General features: G+C 40.3%; 3 protein-coding genes across 3 annotated transcripts; 1 reads left to right on the forward strand and 2 right to left on the reverse strand.

Moving 5' to 3' along the window:
- Positions 1 to 234: 234 nt before the first annotated feature.
- LOC113010229 (uncharacterized) lies at positions 235 to 4,780 on the reverse strand. The gene is made up of 3 exons (XM_026149215.2): positions 4,611 to 4,780; positions 3,162 to 3,411; positions 235 to 2,901 (listed from the first exon to the last, which is right to left on the reverse strand). The coding sequence occupies exons 2-3, from the start codon at positions 3,394 to 3,396 to the stop codon at positions 1,286 to 1,288; spliced, it is 1,851 nt and encodes a 616-aa protein (XP_026005000.2). The 5' UTR covers positions 3,397 to 3,411; positions 4,611 to 4,780; the 3' UTR covers positions 235 to 1,285.
- Positions 4,781 to 5,309: 529 nt separating this feature from the next.
- On the reverse strand, positions 5,310 to 9,554 carry epdr1 (ependymin related 1). The gene is made up of 4 exons (XM_026149378.2): positions 9,331 to 9,554; positions 8,637 to 8,913; positions 6,942 to 7,150; positions 5,310 to 5,998 (listed from the first exon to the last, which is right to left on the reverse strand). The coding sequence occupies exons 2-4, from the start codon at positions 8,870 to 8,872 to the stop codon at positions 5,805 to 5,807; spliced, it is 639 nt and encodes a 212-aa protein (XP_026005163.1). The 5' UTR covers positions 8,873 to 8,913; positions 9,331 to 9,554; the 3' UTR covers positions 5,310 to 5,804.
- Position 9,555: 1 nt separating this feature from the next.
- On the forward strand, positions 9,556 to 14,742 carry nol7 (nucleolar protein 7). The gene is made up of 8 exons (XM_026149365.2): positions 9,556 to 9,811; positions 10,449 to 10,509; positions 11,393 to 11,448; positions 11,541 to 11,566; positions 11,697 to 11,781; positions 12,545 to 12,666; positions 13,044 to 13,121; positions 14,266 to 14,742. Exons 1-8 carry the CDS (start codon positions 9,627 to 9,629, stop codon positions 14,337 to 14,339), a joined length of 687 nt encoding a protein of 228 aa, XP_026005150.2. The 5' UTR covers positions 9,556 to 9,626; the 3' UTR covers positions 14,340 to 14,742.

The following is a 14,742-nucleotide window of genomic DNA, read 5'->3' on the forward strand; positions in this document are numbered from 1 at the left end:
CAAGGACCAGAATAAAGACACACACTCAAGTCGCATGGAGTCGCATTACTCGTGTTATTGGTTGATTGTGATCAGGATGATTCCTGGATGAATCTCTGATCAAGTAATTTTGTTTGCCCAGTTGAGCAACATGATTATGGAGGACCACAAGAGCCACACACACCCCCAAAAAATTTTATGCTGCAATTTTGAATTGTTAGTGCAATAAAATGCATTTGCAAATTCAGTTACAAATGTATTTTTTAAATTATTTTATTTATTTAAACATTGCAAAAGTAACTTATTATTTAATAATTACATTTTAAATAAAGACTATTTATAAATCAATATTTCAAAATGATTTATTAATCCATTGATAAATACGTCAAATCGAAAATGGATTTCACAAAAAAAGAATTAAACTCTCAAAAAAACCCTAATTTGACAAATGCCATTCGGCAGCTGTTTCTACACTCTGCCCAACACGGATATGTGAAGAATGTGAAAGGACTCTGCTGTGAAATGGAGAGCCAAATCTCTGAGTCTTTGCCTGCGGACAGCCTGACCACCTGTTAACGGTAACATTTTAACATGGCTAATGTTGGCACCACTGCATGTAGTGCCACAATTTTTTAAGTTAAAGAGTTTTTCCTTCCCACTTACACCAAGTTGTTGTTTATAGAAGGACATGTGACTGTTGGCGTTTTCTCTCTATTACTGTAGGGACTTCACTTTACAACTCAGAAAAAAGCCATGAGTTTAAAACACATCTTTATTTAAACCTTATAAAACTCAAAACCCTTCAGCATCTTCTGAAGTTTAATTTTCATGAAAATGAACATCAAGTTCATAATGATATATTTGTGTCTTCTGTGTGACACTTCCCTGCTTTTAATATTGTGCAGTGAAACCTCTGAACAACAGAGAAATTAAATATTTGCCATAATAAGCAACAAGTGACAAAAAAAAAAAAACTTATATAAGCTTCTTTCTCTATAACAAAGCTGTTTAGTGGAACAAGTTTATCTACAACTTGTGCTTGTCACCTCTACAGCCTAAAACAATAAAAATATGAAGTCAGACAAATATAAAACCAGAGTTTCCCCTGCATCGTATGAATAAGACAATTAATAGAATAAACAATTGTTACAGTTAGTTATTGTGTAAAATAAATATATGCCGTATTGAGCTGAATAATACCTGTGGGATAATCATATTTTATCCCACAGGTGTGATTTGCACTGTCATTGCTCGCTCTACTATTAACACACATGCTACACTGACACATTTCTTAAACAGGAAACATTTAACCAGTCGTCATGTGAATTGTCATGTGAGATTTCATGTTCGTAACATTACGGAATCTTTTCCCACAGGTACTACACAAATATGGCTTCTCGCCTGTGTGAATTCGCAGGTGGTTTTGCAACTGTGCCAACTGAATGAAACTTTTCCCGCAGGTGCCACACGAATATGGCTTCTCACCTGTGTGAATTCGCATGTGAGTTTTCAATGTTGATAATTCTCTAAATGATTTCCCACAGGTGCTACAAGAATACGGCCTCTCACCTGTGTGTACTGTCATATGTCTTTTTAAACCGGACAGGCCACAAAATCCTTTCCCACAGGTGCTACAAGAAAATGGCCTCTCACCTGTGTGAGTTCTCATATGCCTTTTCAGGTTTTGCAGCTGAATGAAACCTTTCCCACAGGTGCTACAAGCATGTCGCTTCTCACCTGAGTGAATTTTCATGTGATTTTTGAATCCTGTTAAATTACTAAATCTTCTTCCACATGTAGTACAACAATATGGCCTCTCACCTGTGTGTATTCTCATGTGAATTTTCAAGTATACCATTGTAGCGTAGCTTTTCCCACAGGTGCTACAAGAATGAGGCTTCTCACCTGTGTGAATTTTCATGTGAGTTTCTAGTCCTGATTTATAAGTGAATTTTTTCGCACATGTGTTACAAGAATATGGTTTTTCACCCGTGTGGATTCTCATGTGTTTTTTGCACTCTGATGAGCTAATGAAGCTTTTCCCACATGTGCTACATAAATATGGTTTCTCACCTGTATGGATTCTCATGTGAATTTTTAAATTTGGTGTCTGGGTGAATCCTTTCCCACAGATGCTGCAAGCAAATGGTTTCTCGCCTGTGTGACTCCTTACGTGACATTCCAGTGATGATTTCTTTCTGAAACTGCTCCCACAGATCCTACAAGAATAAGGCTTCTCACCTGTGTGAATTCTCATGTGAACTTTCAAGTTTATCATATGCTTGAATCTTTTACCACACATGCTACAAGAATGGGGCTTTTCATCCGAGTGAACTTTTATATGACTTTCCAAATCTGATTTCTTGTAGAATTTTTTTCCACAGGTGCCACACAAATGTGGCTTTTCACCTGTGTGAATTCTAAGGTGGCTTCTGAAGGGTGATGAGAAACTAAATGTTTTCCCACAGGTGCTACAACAATATGGCTTCTCACCTGTGTGGACTCTCATGTGACTTTTCAAGTTTATCATCTGACTAAATCCTCTCCCACAGGTGCTGCAAGAATGTGGCCTCTCACCTTTATGAACTCTTAGATGTCTTGTCAAAGAGGATTTATAGTAAAAGGTTTTTCCACAAATGTCACATTTTACAGAGTTTTCACATGTTTCAGATTTACGCGACAGTCGCTTATTTCTGTTTATCTGAGGTCTTTTCTTCAGCTCTGCATTTCTAGTTGATTCCACATGCTTGCTTTCTTCCTGCTTCAGTACAAGATGCTCTCCCTTTTGACTGGTGCAGAGTTCCTTCTGTTCCTCTTTCATCTGTGAAGGGTCATCATTGTTTATACTTGAGTTCATCTCTTGATTAAAGTCCTGCTTGTCTGTGAGAACCTCCTCTTTACAGTCATGCTGTTGTGGGAAATCTGAAAGGAGAAACATAACAGGAAAACACACAATTGAGAAAATATAATGCTAACTATTAGCAGGTCTTTACTTTGTGAGCATGTCACTCACATTTACCAATGAAATTTATTCTTCAGTTGTGGCAGATCATTTTGGACACTGGTGCAAGTGACTGCATAGTTCTTGGATTCTAATTTGCAAAAATTATCTCAATATTTCGATGTTTGTGATTATCAAACTGTAGAAATATATCTCTCATTAGCTGGCTGGTTTTACAAACCTGTGCTGCGTAAGTTTATTTCTGGTTTCCACATGTTATCCAGGAGTCTGAGCTGTTCTTCCCCGGTCCAGACGATGATGTCTTCAGCTTCCTGCTTCACTACAAGCTGCTCTCCCTCTCGACTGATGCAGAGTTCCTTCTTTTCCTCTTTAATTGGAGGAGGATCTGGGTCCTTTTGGTCCAGGCTGTTGTTCCTCTCCTGGTCATCCAGACCCTCCTCTTTCTCACAATTCATTTTGTTGTGGGAGGTCTTGAGGAACAGTGGGACATAAGAAAAATGTTACCAATATGATGACAGGAAAATACAGTTGTGAGCAAAGGCTGCCATACCTGGATGTGACACGTTCACTCTATCTGCTGTTTAACACGTTAGTGACTTAGAAAACACATTCATGTTAACTGCTGCCGTTTGTCACAGATTAACATGGGCACCAGTCTGCTCAACAAGATGTAATATTGTGGCTTGACTTACTGCGCCAGTCTGCACGCCAAGATACTAAACCCTAGTTTATTGTGAATGTTAGTGCTGTATAATGAGCAGTCCATTTACATGATTTAATGCTGGAAACAGTCTATTTTGTCCTAACAGAATGTTTTTATTTCAGGATATAACCTGAGGCGCTAACTGACAGGTGATCTTTGTCAGTGCATGAACATGTACATTGGTGAGTTCAGAGCACTGCAATGATCAGTGTATTAAATGAAGCTGCAGGGCAGATGTGGTGGATCTTATGGAAATAATCTATTGTAACAGACCAACCTACAGATTTTTATCAGAATAATGTCGCTCCTGCCTTTGGTTCTGGTTTGGTCTGCGTCAGTCAGTGCTGGATGTCTCAAAAACAGCTCTTTACAATCAGCACACGTGGACTTTATTTTCTTTGCAGCTTTGCAGGAGCTGAGTCTTCTAATGTCTGTTACTGTCCTGTATACGCTCAGCGTCTGAAAGAAGACTCCATCATAGCTCTGTCTGAATGTATACAGTTATTATGCTCACAAGCTTGTGCTTGCTGCTCACTGTGTGGGAGAGCCTGCAGGTTCAGACAGAGGGAGGCTATTTTGGCCCCTTATTATTAGTTTATACAGGCCAAACATAATGTTGCAAAAAAAAAAACTCGTTTAAAAATTCACTTTCGGAACACCTGCCCCCGCAGGCGGCCGCGGGCTGAGGGACAAAGAGCCGATGGTAGCACAGTGCTGATAACAGAAGCTTCCTGTCACCGACTCTTTGATTTTAATGTATAAAAACCAGCTTATAGTAAAGTCACTCTCCCCTGTATCTTATCGGATGCTATATGCTAAAACCCTTCATTTAAAAACAAGAGGAGGACTTGTGTTATTTCTATAAATACCTAGCTCACACCGGCTCATTGATTTCAGTCCGTTAGCGTTCAAACTGAGCTCGTGCGCGCTATGTTAGCTCATTGACACCGTCACAGTTTTACACACCTGTTATGTGTCACTCTATCTCAGCTGTCTTCATATCCTGCAGTCTGCTCTGATGGTTGATCTCCCCCTCATACCGCACGATCGATTTTTAACCACCGGTAGTCTCTAATGTTGACAAACTCTCTGAAATACGGAAATGACGCCTGAGCACTGACAGTTGCGTCACTTCCGCCCTTCGCCGTTGGATTTTGGGCAGATTAGAGGCATCAAAAGCCCACACACACACCCCTCCCCCATGACTAGACATCAGCTTTCTTTGATGTTAAAATTCAAATGGTTTTGTGGTAATAAAATGTCTATAAAATAAGGGAAACAATCTACGTACACCTGCTTACATTTCTTACTGTGTTTAGTTCTGGGGGATAAATTTAAATGGCAAAAGAAGAATCATACGGAAATTAACTCAAAGCTGGCAGTCTGGAAATGATGGTTTACCCATAATTGTAATAATGAGATCAAAACTCTTAAAGTCCCTTTCGAGCACAGAGTTAACTGAACGTAATTGAATGATGTCATGTGATGGATTTTATAGCCAAAAGTACCATCAGGCTCTAAGTGAGGACACACAAAAAAATAATGTTTACTTAAAGTGTCTGACAGTTATAGAAAGCTACTGCATTCATAAAGTGTTTATCCAGTTTTATGGTAATTGTACGGAGTATTTTAATTCATACTACTTTATACTTCAACTTCACAACATTTCAGAGGAAAATAATCGTTTTATTCCAGTGATATCTGACAGTTTTAGCTTTGAGTCTTTACACATCATGCTTCATACAAGTATCCCAAATGTCGTAGTGAAATTTAAAGATACAAGTCACAAAATAAAAGCAGGTTACAAAATAGTAACGATTTGTCTTTCCCATGAATCATCTTAAAACCATTCAGATCTCATCTTCTGACCTTTTCGAGGGTCCTGATTCCATAGTTTGGGAAGCGCTGAACTGTAGTAGTTATATATTAGTAGTATTTAACTGACAGGGCATATGCAGAATGAGTTATTTTACTGTAAGTGCTACTCTTGTAGTAGAGAATTTTGAAACTGTGGCACTGGTTTCAGACTAAAGTACAGTTGTAATTTTACCTCAAACAAAATGTCAGTATACTTCAATAGTGAATGACTAAACAGGGAAGCGGTTTCAGACTTAAACTGCAGTTTAGCTTTTAAGGTCAAAGGTGAGATCTGATGAGGTCTCAGCACTCGAGGTCGACCATCCTCTCAGGCCGGGCTGACTGGCATGTGCTCGGTGGGGTGAAAACGTTGGGGTCGCTGATTCCCAGCTCCAGGCTGAAGAAGCGGGTGGAGGTGGTGACACTGCTGTTCCTCGTGTAGGTCTCCTGCACTGGGTAGCAGTCCTTCATGGTGTAAACGCCCACCCAGGTCTCATCTGGTGGAGAGACGAGGACAAGTTACTGAAATAGCAGATTTCAGATGAGGTGCCAGCTCTGCCTTTTCAGAAGCAGCACACAAAAACCAAAAGTTTTCTCACAGTGGGTAGTGGGAGTTGTGGCTGTATTGGCAAATCATTGGAGAATGTCTTGTAGTAACCCCTCTCAAACCAATAAAAACAATCTTCCCAAATTTTGGATCAACCACTCTTACCTCATCTCCACCACCATGGCTCCAGTGCCTAATCTAAAATTGTACCAAGAAAAATGCAGTCAGATTTTGGATGTAGGAAGAATCTGACTGGGAACGGCTTTCTTTTCAGCATGACAGTGATGAAACACACTGCCAATAAAAGCATATTTGGATAGAAAAAAAAAACACTTTCAGTCATGGACTGGCCTCCACAGAGCCTGAACCTTAATATTATTAAAGCAATGTGACAGAGAATGGAACAAAAAGCAGCCAACATCCACAGAAAAGCTTTGAATGTCCTTCAAGACGTCTGGAGAACTTTTGCTGAAGATTATTTAATAAATTACAAGAAAGTTGCCTAAGAGAGTTCAGAGAGTTCAGGCTGTGTTGAAGAATAAAGGTGGTCACACCACATATTGACTGTCAAGCCATCCTTTCAACTCCTTATACACCTATATACTGTTTATTACATTTTCCTAGATAAATATAAAGGAACAGTACTGCACAGTACTGTATATTAGTGTGGGGTAGTTCACGAAAGGATGCATGTAAAATGTAGAATTACTCTTTTTCGTGGAAAAGAAGTCATTTAGAAGCTACAGCCACTCTCATAATTCAATAAAACCACAGTGAAAGGGCTTATTGTTATTATAAAGCAGCTGCAGGACGTGCTGAATTTACGCTAACACTGACCTAACTCTTCAGCACTCACTATGGCCTGTTTGAAAGCATAAAAATCTCAGACTTACGTTTGCGTGCCGGCTTCCTATCTGACCACTCCTGAACCTCAATGCTGTCCCCAGGGCCGCCGATGAAGTATTGATCCTCAAAGGTGGAGTTATCAGGGACGTCGAAGGGATCCCAGGCTTCAGTCAGAGCGATCTTTGAGCATTCCTTCGTCTTCTGGTCAATCTGGAACATCACCATGCTCTGATACAAGTAGATGTACTCAAAAAACCTGAAACAAAGAGGTTAAAGAAGTTTTTGGATGGGACTGTGCAGAGGACAAAAGACACAGAGAGCGGTGTATAAACACAAACAGTGGGAAAAAAAAGATCAAATAGATATTGCTTGACTCATAGTTTTGAACTGTGAAAAAAAGTCTCACCACCAAGCATCAACCTACGGAGCTAAAAGCCAATCTCAAGATATCAGAAATTGTAGTTCCCCTAATGTCCACTAGAGTCCGGCTCCACAGCTGAGTCATTCTGCACAGACTCCCAGGTTCAAATGACCGATTTTACAGTAGAACTAATCATGTTTACAGCCTGCTACAAACCCATTTTTGGTGTCTATGGATAGTTTTCCCCTTGATGAGAACTCTACAGAGGCTGATTTAACTGGAATGTGTTTTAATCATTTCTATGTTTGGCCTCAGCTCCAGTAAATCCAGTGAAAGAACCGGAGCGCTCCACTGTGTTTGTCCTGTTGGTGCCTTTTGGAGCATTTTTAATAAATTATCTAACAAATCGTATATCCTGGTGTTTAAGAAGTTTGTGCTTCAGTTTTGGTAAAGTCTAATATTTTATTAGTCTGTTACTTGCTGGATCTGTGTGATAACACTGCATGCTCTCATCCAAACATGGTCACATCCAGTTGAAGCAAACCACCTGAGCAGTGGCCAAAACATAAAACATTCAACATTCAAATCGCAGAATCCAAAACCAGTGGGCAACATCGTGGCTCCTACTTCCATTTCTTATGCACAGAAACTATAGGGCATCTATTTCGGCAGCAAGAAAACTGTCCAAGAGTTTGATAGTGTCTCTGTCTTCTAAAGTCTGAAGATGGTTACTTTTGGCAGGATAGTCCTCTGTGCCCAAACCAAACACTCCAAAGTCGCTCTGTGGCCTCGTTTACCAGCCAGGGAACATTTCACAACTCCAGACTTTAGTCCAGGCTGAGAAGTGTTCAAACAGACTGTTTATGACCCTTTTTAGAACACAAAAATGCAAAAAACTAAACAAAACATTGTTTTATAGATTAATAGTACAGTTATAAGTCAGTCTCTGATGTGTTTTTTAATCTGATCTTTAGCACTGATGTGTAACGCATGGGAAAATAATTTATCCATTAATCGAATATGACCTTTATAATCATTATTACTACTACTATTATTACTTTTTGTAGTGTTTGCAGTATAAATAACTATGGGTGTAAATTATGGGTTGGTTTTGTGAATAAAAATACATATAAACTATAAAACAAAGCCGATCTTACAGAAAAGAAGAGCTTAAAGCTGGGACCAAATCCATTATAAATCAGCTTTATTAATGATTATTAATGATAAATGGAGTGATGCTTATATAGATGATTTGGAGATTATTAAGCGCAGATTTACAGCTGCAGCTTGTTTTGTTGTAACTCTTCACACTGACTGTGTGCAGTAATAAAACGCAGTCTGTAAACAACATGTTTACTTTGTGTTTATTTACTGGTCTTACCTCTGACACGGGGTGTGCTTCTTGTGCTGCTGCAGGACTCGGATCCTCTGGTTCAGGGCGTCGTACGAGACGGCGGCTCGGCTGTTCCTGCCGGTGCTGTGGTCGTACACAACCCACCTTCCCTCCCACTGCAGCGGGGCGACGCAGGGCCCGACCGCCGGGGACGCATCCATCCGCGGGAGGACGAAGACAGAGGCCCCAGCAGCGGCCACAAACACGAGCAGAAGTCGGTGCATTGTGCCCGAGTCCCGTTCACTACTAACAGCCCGGCAGATCCCTAGAATAAAGAGGAGATGGTTTTCCGGTTTTATCTTTCAAAATTAAAGCACAGGTAGTTAACATTTTCCTCCAGATATTACAAAACAAGCACATAATGAGGAAAATATAGACACTTGTTTCCGCCACTGAAACAAAAAAATAAAATAAAATAAAATTCAGATTTAAATAGAAATTTCGACTTATTATCTGAAAATTTTAGTGACTGAAACTTCTGAATAAGTTGATTTCAAGATTCTTAAGTCGAAAATTTAAGTTAAAAAGTCACAATTTTGAGAGACTGGCCTTAAATTTAAAATAAATGAATAAAAATCTGTTGGAAAATACTACCTACAACAAACTTTACAGTTACAAACACCTAAATTGTTAAACGTTAACTGTAATATAGATGATATTCTATCTCAAAAGTTTGACTTACTCAGAAGTAACTAACTAGACATTTCGAGATATTGAAATGTTGGCATCATTGTATGGATGGTGAAATATATTCTGCAAAAACAACAAACAACTTATTAAATAAATATTAAATTAATACAAATATAAAATGGGAAAACTTTCTAGAATTAGATAATCCTATCATTCGCTCATTTAGATCTATCTAAAACGGTTTGTTTGTTGGGCTGCAGTCATTGGTTGGTCGATCAGTCGGGTTCATTCTTTTTGCGTCACGTTGTGTGCGGCGTGGCCTGATGACGTCTCACAACGCTGGACAACATGGCGAAGAAACAACGTGGGAAAGCCAGCTCGTCGTCAAAGACGGCGGGCATCGAAAAGCCCGCAGAGAGTTTCACCTTGTCGCTGGAGTCTAGCGACGATGAAGCTCCAGAGGAGGTGACCTTTGAAGACTCCAAAGCTGCGGCTCTGCGGAGCATGAAACAGGCGCTGGATACCGCTAGAAGGTAGCTAACCGCTAGCTAACCTGTGCTGGGACGGTTGGGCCAAACTCCATTCAAAAAACTTTGCATTCAGATGTCTCTATTCCAGTGAACACTACAGATACATTACGTAATTTTTACGTAGGCGTATATCAAATCGGCAGCACGAAATTTAACAAAATTCATGTTCACAACGTGTGTATTTTTTAGCTGTTGTGTACTCTCAGACGCACAGCTCTGTGTCATCAAATTGGTCTGGATCTTTGAATTGTTTGACGAAGTTTAGTTGGGCTAATGTCTAAAAGAGAAACTTTTCAAGCGTCAAAAAATAAACCCGATATGGACTGCACACTCAGAGGCCTTTTTATTAGCCACATTTGTAACAGTTCTGTCATAAACTTCACGTCTAGTCAGATTTAAGGGTGACCTCAGCAGGGCCACAAACGGATCAGTAAAATATCCTGAGGCGTTTGCCGGTTTTTGCAGTATTTTCATACATGAGGGACCAGAATATTAGCAGTCCCCCTGAGAATGGCTTACGCTTGATCGCCACCAGCAAAAATTCCCCATAAGTGTTATTACATTATCAGCAGAAGCTGTACAGTTGTGTGTTTGTGTCATTGTTATCCATAAACCTGATGAAATGCTCCTCTGTTTGCAGGGAAAAGCAGCTGCTAAAAGAGAAGAGGAGGAAGAGACAGGAGCTCTTCCAAGAACAGAAGGTCAGTGTGTGTCATTTTAAATGGTTTCAAATACTTTCAGAGGCCTGGACCCTGTCTAACCCTGAGTTTTAAGTTTTACAAATGCATTTACCTTCTTACCAGGGTGCATAACCATGGTAACTTCTCATGAAGTCATAACCTGCTCCTGAGAAAACATATGGACAAGTTCAAAACTACTGCCTGCTGAACAATGGATCGCCTAGAAAATGGTGTCACCAATCCTCAGAGCTCACTGCATTGACACTAATATGAGCTAAAGTATTTTTTTAAAGTCTAAAGATGAAATTTACATCACCCTAACACAAGCGGACTAACAGATTCAGAAAGTGCAGAACCTGTTTAACTCCCATTACAGTCTGACTATTGATTTTAGTTTAAGTGAAGCCAGATCAGGAGAGCCTGAGTATGCTGAAGTTGCTTCATAGTTCAGGATCCAGGCTCAACCCAATCACACATCAGTGCTTTCTTTTATTTTACTTCTATCTGAAAAGAGTTCAGAGGGTGTTCATTTCAGAAGGAGACACCGCTGTGCTGTTTGAGGTGTATTAAAGCAACATTAAGGAAATGATGGGGAGGAGAGTTTTATTTATTTTTCTTCATTATTGTTTTTAATCCCTCTGCCTGTGAGTCTTCTTCACTGCAGGGTGGTTAACTTTGCTTAGCTTTACAGTAAAGAGGCAGGAAGTAGCACGCCTGGTTTGATTGATTCTGGAGGAGGATGTCAGTGTTTTGTTCCAGTCCCATTCTTGACATTTTTCACTTTAGCTCAAAATGCAAAGTGACAAAAAACAGTTCTCTCTTTTTGCCTTTCAGTGTGACCTAATGCCGTAGAAAAACTAAAAGATGTGTGAACCTGCAGTTTCACAGACTGTTTTCTCCACAGAAAAGAAAACTCTTATCGGCTGACGTGTTGGAGGAAATCGACTCAGCTTCCTCAAAGTAAGTTTACCCGTCTAATTCTTGGATTTAACACATCGTCTCCATCAACTCACTCAGTGCTCACAACATTTGTTTGTTTTTCTTTTCTCCAGGAAGCAGAAACAGTCTGAAGATGAAGGTAAAGAAGCTTTCTTAATACATCTTTAACCATTTAGCTGATGCTGTGGAAGGACTGGGCACTGATTTGTAGAGCAGCAGATTGAACTTCAGATCTGTGACTTCAGCTAAATCAACCTGTCCTCACCCAGGTGAACAGGAGGAAAAGCCAGAAAAAGAGGGGGGAGATGGAAAGAAGAAAAAGAAAAGGAGTGGGAAATTGGCAAATGCCCGGAAGTATGTCAATGTTTTTAAACCATTTTATTTCAGAGTTTAAGAGAGACGCTTTACTTGGGTGGACTTGCCAGATTCTTTATTATTTAGTGTGGTCAGCAAATACCTTGTTGTTGTTACACATTACCAGGCACCAATAGAAACAAGAGAAAATGATGTATTTGAAGACAGGAAGTGTCTCAAACTAATATTTTTCAGTCTAATTTAATGAAGACTTTGCTCCAGCCTGTCCTCATGAGTTTCTCCTCCAGCGATGGTTCATGATGGTGGAGCTGGAGTTCATTAGCAGGAGAGACCCACTGATTGTTTTGGGAACATCTCTGCAGATAAAATATTGGTAGACAAACTTTGATTCACTGATGAAAGCCAGTTTGCAGCTCCTCACCCACCATGATTAGACAAAATCTGTTGTTACCAAGCACTTCACTGACTGCTGGACCCACTGATCAGAATCCACTCAGTGACATTTCAGAGAGGAAGTGAAGATGCTGAAAACCTCTCAATAAAATAATGATACAGAAATGTGATACTTTCATTGTTCTCACCTCATTGGGCACTTTAAATTTAGGATATTAGTTGGACTCTGTGTGCAGAGATTTGTTTTAATTCTCAGCCTTTTGGATCCAATGAAAGTGCATGCTGGTGCTACTGAAGAAGTCTCAAACTGATCCTGATATATGTGAGACGATCATTATTCACTAAAGTGAAGCTGATCAAACACGCATTCTTCTTTCCGTCCTTTTATTGTACTCGTGTTGTTTGTCAGTCTGAAGGGGAAGTACACAGTGACGACGGTGAAGGAGCGAACGCTGGCGTCCTTCCAACAGCAGGTGGCCGAGGAGTTCATCCGGTCCAGACTGTACGGACCAGGAACCTGCAGGACCACAAGTAAGCTGGTGGCGCCGCCATACTTAATTTTTTGTCAGGTTTTCTACTCCATGATACAGGGAGATGCATTTCTGCAGAGATTTTATCACCTTGTTTGTTGTTCTTTGGTCTTAATACTGAGTGAACACAGCTTCTGTGTTGCTGATGTAAAATGAAGCAAACACCTGCAAGCTACACTCTGTGGCAGTAGTCTGTAAAGACGAGGATCTGTCTCAATTTGAGCTTTGCTACAATGACGTCCCGTCTCACTGAGAGGCGCTCGCTCTCCTGGGCGTCCTGCTGCAGAGACCGCGACGACATTCACAGCTTTCAGTCTTCAGACTTTCAGACCGGCGTTCTGCTCAGTGTTTTTAATCTTAATGTCCTTCTGCTTTCAGATAATGAGATGCTGTCCCTCCAGAACAAGAAGGGGTGGAATAAAAGTGCGGCAGTGCAGTTTGTCAAGAAAGACTGGGGTACGTTCAGAACAAGCCTGAGATTGATGACCAGAGGAAGTTTACTTCAGCTTTTACAGTCCAGTTGGTGCAATGTGTCGTCCAAAGATAAGAAGCTTAAAAAGGAAAAAAAAGAAGACTTTATTTTTTCTTAACTGATTACTTTCTGCACAGTTTGTTATAAAAGAGATGGTGGGGCCTGAATACAAATCCCAGAAAAGTCTGAAGCTCTAAAGATGGTGGAAATATGAGCCAGTGATGTTGATGCTGGACATGTACAGGTGAGGTTTACGGTGGCCTCAGCTGTGTGGTGGAGGCGGGCAGGTTTACTTATCGTAGTAAAGGTGGATGGTTTTTTTGCTTTCTACTATGAAACTGCGTGTAGATAGAAGTATAATTTCTAGAGAATAAATGACCAGGGAATTAGGTGTTGCAGAGATGGCCGCAAAGTGGTAATACTTTAATTTAGATCTTTGGTCACCCCAATTACAGCCAAGTACACAGTGATTTCAGCTTTATCTGTAAAATGGGGTCAAAGGCATGAAAAGTTTGAGGTCACAGTTACAGATGGGTTCATCGAGAAGTTACGGTAAAACCTGTTTGTTATAGAAGTCTTTGTGTGAGACGAGTAAAGATATGGTCGAGTCTCTGCAGGCTTTGCACACCTGGATTGTGCACACCTGCACATTGTTTAACTGTCATTGGTTTGATCTCTTTAAATCTTTTACAGAATTTTGCGGTTATTGCCACACAGGTCAGATTTATGCCATGATATTTATTAATGTTGTTGTCACCACTCACCAGGTTTTCTGCCCCTGAGGCTTTTCAGGAGAGATTTTACCGCCATGTTTTTTGTTCTTTGGTCTTAATACTTTGTGTTATTGATTTAAAATAAACACCTGCAAGCTACACTCTGTGGCAGTAGTCTGTAAAGACGATGATCTGTCTCAATTTGAGCTTTGCTACAATGATGTCCCGTCTCACTGAGAGGCGCTCGCTCTCCCGGGCGTCCTGTTGCAGAGACTGCGACGACACTCCCAATTTTCAGTCTTCAGACTGGCATATTTACTCTCGATGTCCTTTCTAAAGGGTGTTTGAGTTGGAAAGCTGTGGGGACATAAGTCACATTTAAAAAAAAAAACAACTTATTGGTCTGATCTTTCAGCCTCTAAGGAGAAAGCCAAAGCAGAGAAGCTGAAGAAGAGGTGGCTCCACAAACAGCAGCTTCCCTCCTGTTGATGGGACGTAAGCAAGCAGCCTGTGAGCACACTTCTCCCCACGGCTGTTTATAAGGACTCAAAACAGTCAGCATCACTGAGGAGGGGGTAGCAGCACTGTTGAAGCTTCAGGATGGGACAGTATACAGACTCTGAACTTGTCACAGAGACTCAAAAGACTGAGATCCTACCAAACTAAAGTCCTTCAACAGGTTCTTCATCACGGCTTTACCAAGAAGCAAAGCTTTTATTACTGCGTCTCCAAGTTTGTAAGGCTTTAATGTGAAGTTCTTGTGTTTCGTGTTTTTCTGCAGTCGCTTGTGTTAAAGGTGTTTTCATACCTGAAAGGCCAAAAATCAGATGTTTGCTCTTTTTTTTTTCTGTAAAAATTCTGTATGAATAAATGCTGATTGTTTTCTATTTCA

This window comes from Astatotilapia calliptera, chromosome 18, assembly GCF_964374335.1.
Source record: "Astatotilapia calliptera chromosome 18, fAstCal68.1, whole genome shotgun sequence".
NCBI classification, from domain to species: domain Eukaryota; kingdom Metazoa; phylum Chordata; class Actinopteri; order Cichliformes; family Cichlidae; genus Astatotilapia; species Astatotilapia calliptera.

Bases quoted from the DNA above. Each gene is read 5' to 3' on its own strand.
- LOC113010229 (XM_026149215.2), bottom strand. From the start codon at position 3,396: ATGAATTGTGAGAAAGAGGAGGGTCTGGATGACCAGGAGAGGAACAAC. The intron at 2,902-3,161 runs GTTTGTAAAACC...TTCTCCTTTCAG, and splicing joins AATAAACTTACGCAGCACAG to ATTTCCCACAACAGCATGAC.
- epdr1 (XM_026149378.2), bottom strand. From the start codon at position 8,872: ATGCACCGACTTCTGCTCGTGTTTGTGGCCGCTGCTGGGGCCTCTGTC. The intron at 7,151-8,636 runs GTAAGACCAGTA...TCTTTGTTTCAG, and splicing joins AAGCACACCCCGTGTCAGAG to GTTTTTTGAGTACATCTACT. The intron at 5,999-6,941 runs GTAAGTCTGAGA...TCTCTCCACCAG, and splicing joins TAGGAAGCCGGCACGCAAAC to ATGAGACCTGGGTGGGCGTT.
- nol7 (XM_026149365.2), top strand. From the start codon at position 9,627: ATGGCGAAGAAACAACGTGGGAAAGCCAGCTCGTCGTCAAAGACGGCG. The intron at 9,812-10,448 runs GTAGCTAACCGC...CTCTGTTTGCAG, and splicing joins GCGCTGGATACCGCTAGAAG to GGAAAAGCAGCTGCTAAAAG. The intron at 12,667-13,043 runs GTAAGCTGGTGG...TTCTGCTTTCAG, and splicing joins AGGAACCTGCAGGACCACAA to ATAATGAGATGCTGTCCCTC.